The 6,927-nt window shown below is 40.0% G+C and overlaps 1 protein-coding gene across 3 annotated transcripts; it reads left to right on the top strand.

Annotated features, from left to right (window-relative positions):
- The first annotated feature begins 1,241 nt into the window (after positions 1-1,241).
- Positions 1,242-3,257, top strand: LOC112010942 (E3 ubiquitin-protein ligase RDUF2). Of its 3 annotated transcripts, none has more exons than XM_024043322.2 (2): positions 1,242-1,691; positions 1,788-3,257. In XM_024043322.2, the coding sequence occupies exons 1-2, from the start codon at positions 1,322-1,324 to the stop codon at positions 2,582-2,584; spliced, it is 1,167 nt and encodes a 388-aa protein (XP_023899090.1). In that variant the 5' UTR covers positions 1,242-1,321; the 3' UTR covers positions 2,585-3,257. The 3 variants fall into 3 exon arrangements, with proteins under 3 accessions (XP_023899090.1, XP_065627725.1, XP_065627724.1); XM_065771653.1 differs by having other exon boundaries at positions 1,242-1,697; XM_065771652.1 differs by having other exon boundaries at positions 1,242-3,257.
- The last annotated feature ends 3,670 nt before the right edge of the window (positions 3,258-6,927 follow it).

The following is a 6,927-nucleotide window of genomic DNA, read 5'->3' as shown; positions in this document are numbered from 1 at the left end:
AGACCGGGATGGACCGGCCTAATACCCTCCGATGGCTAAGTTAGTCTCTTCTCACCAATGAAGTTCTAACTGTCTTAGGAGTAAAAATTTCAATATCTCATACCTTTGTGTGTTTCAGACCGGCTCTTATATAGAGAACTTTAGGGCGGTTATTGGCTCAATAACTTCCCCCAGATTTGTGGAATCCGGACATAACTTCCTCAACGGCTATAGAAATTATAACTGCCACTGGAAGTTACATACTTGGGAGGAGTTAGTGGCGATGAATGCAGGCTGATTAACCGCTCCAGAATCTGTTAAGTGTTGTGTGGTCGTCCCCGTGCAATGCCCATGGACGACTCTTTGTAAGACTGTTGGGGTTGTCCATGCGTTTTGCACATGGACGACTCTTTCAATTCTGATTCTCTGAGGATTCCATCGATCCATACTCAGGGACGAGATGGCTGGATGAATCAGAGATGTTCTGGTTGTCTAGCTAACTGATGACCATGGACGACCTTTCTGGACGAACCATAGATGTAATTTTCGCTACTCCATCAATAACTACCATAATTATCAATTTATATTTATCAAAAAGTAAAAAATAGAAAGAAAAAAAATCATATTATGTTATTGCAAGTGCTATTGACCTTGGTTGACCAAATTATATTGCACTACATAAGTTTTTGAGATTTTACAATTTTACATGTCACATATATATTTTAATTGAATTTAAATTATATTTTATACTATATTTGCTTTATATTTTTAATGGAAAAAAAAATTAACGGATACCCTAAAAGATTTAGAACCTATTTTTAGAAACATTTTCTGAAAAAATAATAGAGCAATTAATTTTTTAATATATTTTCCGTAAAAGGGAGTTATCAAGTAAACATGTTTGATAGTACGACTAGAATACATAATTCTATATATAAAGTATAAACACAACCATAATAAATGTCTATTATTAATAATAATTATCATAATTAACAAATTTTATATTTAGGTAAAAAATATATTAAGTTAAACTTTTAAATTGAATTATGAACTTTTAATTAATTTTGTTAATTTCCTCTCCTCTCAATTTCCAAGACTTTTCTTTCTTTCCCACGTGACGGAGGCACTAACAGCGTGAACGTTTTGATCGAAAGCCGCGTGGATTTATAGTTAAAAACGTAGATGGGAATCCACTGACGCCGTTAAAAATTCTTTAAAAAGGTACCCCTCGCACTGCCTTAAATATAAAGCCTTTCTTTACCTTCGTTTTCTCATTCATCAAAAAAAACACTCTCTCTCTCCCTCTTTCTCCTAAGTTTTTTTCTACTCAAAACCACTGAAGATGTCTTCGTCTCCGACAACGTCGTATTGGTGTTACAGATGCTCTCGCTTTGTCCGTATGTGGGTACACGACAACAACATAACCTGTCCACACTGTCACGGCGGATTCGTCGAGGAAATCGACACCGTTCCTTCCCCTCCTCCTCAATCGGAAATTCTCCACCGTCGATTTCCTCCCTCTACCATGTACTTATTCGGATCCACCGCACAGGACCCGAATCCGACCCGACGATCTCGTCGCAACCCGGGTAACCGCTCACCCTTCAACCCTGTCATCGTCTTGCGTGGCGGTGTTGCTTCGACTTCCGATTCGGAACCCGCCGTCGCCGACGCCGACGCAATTGGAGTAGAGAGGATCGATAACGCCAACGGTAACGGTAACGGGTTTGAGTTGTACTATGATGATGGAGCCGGGTCGGGTCTTCGCCCACTTCCACCAACCATGTCTGATTTCTTGATGGGTTCAGGTTTTGACAGGTTACTGGACCAGTTGACCCAGATTGAAGTAACCGGGTTCGGGCGACCCGAGAACCCGCCGGCGTCAAAAGCAGCGATAGAGTCTCTCCCCACCATCGAAATCGTCGAGACCCACGTCTCGGCCGAGTCGCACTGCGCGGTCTGCAAGGAACAGTTCGAGCTCGGATCCGATGCTCGCGAAATGCCTTGCAAGCACATATACCACTCCGATTGTATCCTCCCATGGCTCTCTCTCCGAAACTCTTGCCCGGTGTGCCGGCACGAGTTGCCGAGCGAGCGAGAGCGAAGCCGAAACGAGAGCGAGGCCGAGATTTCGGTCGAGGCGGAGGAGACGGTGGGATTGACGATTTGGAGGTTACCGGGAGGTGGGTTTGCGGTGGGGAGGTTCGCCGGAGGAGGAAGAAGAGCCGGAGATAGAGAATTGCCGGTTGTGTACACGGAAATGGATGGCGGGTTCGGCGGGTCGGGTTCCGGGGCTCCGAGAAGGGTTTCGAGAGTCAGACGGAGTAGCGGTAGTAATAGCAGAATTGGTGGAGGAGAGAGTGGTGGGTTTCGGAGGGTTTTTCGTAATTTGTTCTCGTTCTTGAGGTTAAGAAGGTCTAGTTCTAGTTCTAGTTCTAGTTCGAATTTCAATTATTCTTATTCTTCATCGTCTTCGCAATCTGGGTCTGAATCTGGGTCTATGAGAGCAAGTCAGAATCATTCTGGTTCAGTGTTTAGTAGGTACGTGCGAAGGCGGAGCAGAGCTTGGGCTGTGGAGGATCAAAGTGAAAATGGGAGGTATTGAATGTTGTCATTTTTGGTTTAAAATGACTTAAAATTTTGGATTTAAAAAAAAAAATATATCTTTTGGGTTTATAATGATGGCCAAGAATACATGTAGCTGACCTGATTGACCATTCTGAGCTTTTGTTAATGGTTGGTTTAATTGGGGAAGTATATGGGGGAAGAAAGGCATGGGTGGATTTAGCTGTAAATATATCATTTTGATTTGGATCTTTCCTATCTAGAACTGTCAAGTCAAGGTAAAAAGAATTGGGAAGTTTGGCATGAAATGGGAAATGAGTACAGAATTGGGCCAGTTTCTTGTTTGTAAGGCAGGCTTCATTTGTTATGGTACTGAAGAGGAAGTCAAGTTTTGCTGGTCCTGAAGATATTGGATGGTAAATTGCGAGTTGGAGAGAGTATTTTGGATACTCAGAAGGATGTTTTTTTTGGTTTTTGGAAGTATGGAGATGAAGAATTCTTTATTTCTTTTGTTCTATTTGTTGTAAACTTTAGCTTCAGTTATATATATGTCAAATTATTTTCCTTGGCGAATCATAATTTGTTAAATTGTTGCTAGTCTCAACTCTCGAGCAGCGCTATTATGGGATGTGTTATTTTGATTTGCTGCTAATGGCAGTGGGATTAATATTCAAATGCTCAGAAGGATAGCCGATTTGAGCAATTATTAGCTAGTTTGAAGTGCTGTCTTGTGTTTGAAGAATACAAATATTCCCTGTCTAATTATAAGTCAAAACTTGTATGCTGCCGAAGAGCTTGATTGCACTACACACCTGTCTCGAGAGCTGCTGGCTCATAATTTGTGCCTAGTCTATTGGTATCTGCGTAGCATAGGGATGTCTGATCTGTCTTTTGGCAAGATGGTGCATGGCCTTTTCTGGCTTCAAAGCAAAGCACTAAACTAAACTTTACAACTTTAGCATGTGCTTGGCTTTTTGAGAGGGGCTCTCTTTGCCTTTTCCCTCATGAAATCCACTACTAGGTGGTCTTGGAACATATAAAGTGGAAGCTAAAACGTACCAATTTGCCAATACCCTATAAAAGATTTTGTATTCTTCTTGCTTTTGGGCAAGATAAAGAATCTTACACATCCCCAATTGCTGTAATTTTTGTAACTCAGCGAAGGTTCCCAATGCTATCAAACATGCTTTGCATTAGCAGGGGAATTCAGATACAATCTAGTACCGGATAACTTTTTCCACTACATCTCCCACTCTCTCAGAGGTTTACCATTATGTGAGAGGAGAGGGTTTGCTAAGAATTCTGTACATGGTAAACAAACTTACATAAGCCCCAAAATAAAGGTTGATGAATCTGGCGAACAGGGCAGACATAGAAAAAGACAATGGTTCATTGAACTTGATTAAACTCTTGGACCAATCTACTAAGTCGATCAAACTGTTCTTATCCAAGTTCTTATACAAAATTCAACTGGCAATACTTTTGTTTTTACTATTTTGGGCCATTGAAAATACTTATAATATTAATCATGAATTGCAGAGAAAATCACATAAATAAAACGTGGATATCTTGGAATCTCCCCGTTATCCAATTGCTTGTGAGCAATTGAATAATGGATATCCTATCATTGGACACAAATTTTGTAATTTAATGTGACACATACTAATATATTATATAATATAATAAAGGGCAGCCAACTCAGTCACACACAGCTTTTAGAACTTGGCATCATTATCTAGTGGTTGAACCGTAGAGATTCATACCTTGCTTTTGCTTACTTCCCCAAATATCCCAACCTACTGAAAAAGTCATCATATTTCCGATGGCTCATATTGCCATTACCTAACATTTCAGTCAGTAGGTAGACACTGCTTCAGGATATAAAAAAATTATAAACACACTTGTATAGCACCAAATTTAGCAATCTTTCCCGCAAATGCAGTAAAATGTTTACAAACTGCTGGCACTTCTGTTTGGAAAATAATATGCCAATGGGCCAGCTGTGTTTTGCACTCTGAACCAGCTTTCAGTGACGTGTTCAATGCTAAAGCATGGAAAAACTATTTTTTAAGTAATAGAAGCTTAGGATAAGGGGGTGAGTGAGTTTGTCCCATCTGTGGACCGACACAAAGGGTACTGTGCTAGTGACCAAATTGACAAGAAACACACAGATAGACCCAGTTCGCTAGTCTTTGCTTTGTTTTAAGAAAATGAAATTGACTCCTCCTGTTCTGGTAGATGGGATCATTTTAGCCATTAAAAAAAAGACTATAGGTTATATTTCATAGTCTATTCGGTGCAAATTTTACTTCCCTAGTGACCTTTTACCTGTTCTCAAAATTATATATTTTTTAGTTTTTTTTTTTTGGGTTTAAATAAAATGAATTGCAGTAATTGGCAAAACCCCTTAGATATCAATGATATATATATAACCGTAAAATATTTATCGCCTCGTCTTGACTAAATGTACACATTTCTTCTTTTTCTTTAAGTTTAATCTAAACTGTTTGTTGAATTCCTCCAGGGCATGTCTAAGTTCATAGCTGCGTCTAGACAGGCCACTGGGTTGGACAAGACGAGGATTTTGCTGGAGACTGAGGATACGGGAGCTAAAGGAAAGAGTCTAAGCAATGGGCTGAGGTAGCTGCCAAGACGACCGAGGAGGCTAAGGAGCTTCAAACTTTGGTTGAAGAGTTGAAGGCCAATGCTGTTGAGAAGGATGCTCGTCTTGAAGATTACAAAGAAAGAACGACGAGCAGAGTATTCTCTCTTCTAGAGCCAAGGAGATGCAGTGGCTGAATTTAAAGCGTCTAAGCAGTACACACAGATGCCTTAGACATTAACTATGCTGCAGGGTTTGAAGACTTTAGGATAGATGCCGCTGAGAGATTTCCTGATGTGGACTTCAGCTCAATCATGCTTAATTTGAACCCTGCCACCACTAGCTCTCTCCTTGGACTGACTTGAGGACGCCAACATTGAGGACGATTGCCACAACTCACCTCAGGACGGCCCCAATCCAGATGCCTCCACTTAGAAGTATATGATGAATGATTCAGTTTTTGTTTGCTTCTTTCTTCTTTTTTGTTTTTAAAGAAAATATATGTAACTCAAGTACATTTAACTCGTCCATGTTTAAGGACGAATCTTGACAAAACAGTTAAAAGGGTGTTTAGGACTTTTTAGTCCGCCCTTGAAAAAAAATTAAGTGTGTACTGTTTGTTTTATGGACGAGATTTTATATTTTATACTTGATTTGTTTTACTCGTCTATGTCTCATACACAATCTCAAACCATTTTTATTGGAATTTTCATTTGTAACTTATCCACGCAAAATGATAAACGAACTTCACTCGAAATGGCTTTAAGTGAAAAGGCACTACTCGTCCTCAGACTTGCCCATGCTTTTATCTCGTCCATGAGACACCTTTGAAGTAGATGATTTAAACAAGTTCAAAACGCCCATGTTGTTTCTCGTCCATGACATGATTAGGCTGTTTATTTTCTATCCTCCCCCATTTTATGGACGAGCATGCCTTGGTTTTGCTTGTGGTTTGATGAGCTAGCTTTATCTCGTCCTTAGCTTTGGACGAGAAATGCTTCATTTCATCCTTGGAAAGTTTTTATTTGATGAGCCAGCTCTATCTCGTCCTTAGATTTGGACGAGAGTGCTTCATTTCATCCTTGGAAAATTTTGAGATTACATCTCCGCGTCCAGAGAATTTTCTCGTTTTGAGCTTTTCAGCCGTTTTCATGTCATCATGAACAAAAGCAATGCTTGAATCATGAATTTACACAACATTATGTACATTCCACAAATATTGTTCACAATACATTGTTTATAGACGAGGCATGTTTCAAGAAACTAATGCCTGCCTTAAAAGAAAACCAAACCATAAACTAAACCATAAACTTTGTCCTTAAACAACAACAAGACAAATTAATAAACAGTCTTTTATGTAGAATAGTTTATGTAGTCTTTAGACTCATTTGAAGTCATGTTCATCTACGCTTGCATTTTATTGATAGTACTTCCTCAAGTGCTCCACGTTCCAAGGATGCTCTAACTTCCTCCCATCCAGTGCTTTCAAGTAATAGGACCCTTGTCTTTTGTAGTTGACGACTCTGTAGGGGCCTTCCCAATTTGGTCCCAACTTTCCGTGAGCTGGGTTCTTTGTTGCCAAGGAAACCTCTTCAGAACGAGGTCTCCTACACTGAAACGCCTTGGCTTCACCATTGCATCATACTGCCTAGCCATGAGGTTTTTATACCTTGCCATCCTTTGTTCAGCGTCCATCCTTACCTCGTCTATGAGATCAAGGTTCAAACGGAGTTGTTTCTCATTATCTTTGTCTTGTTACGCTGCCACTCTATGATTAGTCA

This window comes from Quercus suber, unplaced genomic scaffold (genome assembly GCF_002906115.3).
Source record: "Quercus suber isolate HL8 unplaced genomic scaffold, Cork oak 2.0 scaffold_47, whole genome shotgun sequence".
Classification (NCBI taxonomy): Eukaryota; Viridiplantae; Streptophyta; class Magnoliopsida; order Fagales; family Fagaceae; genus Quercus; species Quercus suber.
The sequence above is the reverse complement of the archived record's forward strand: the minus strand, read 5'-3'. Positions and strand labels throughout refer to the sequence as shown.

What these genes read in the sequence shown, in the direction of transcription:
- LOC112010942 (XM_065771652.1), top strand. Translation starts at nt 1,322, where the DNA reads ATGTCTTCGTCTCCGACAACGTCGTATTGGTGTTACAGATGCTCTCGC.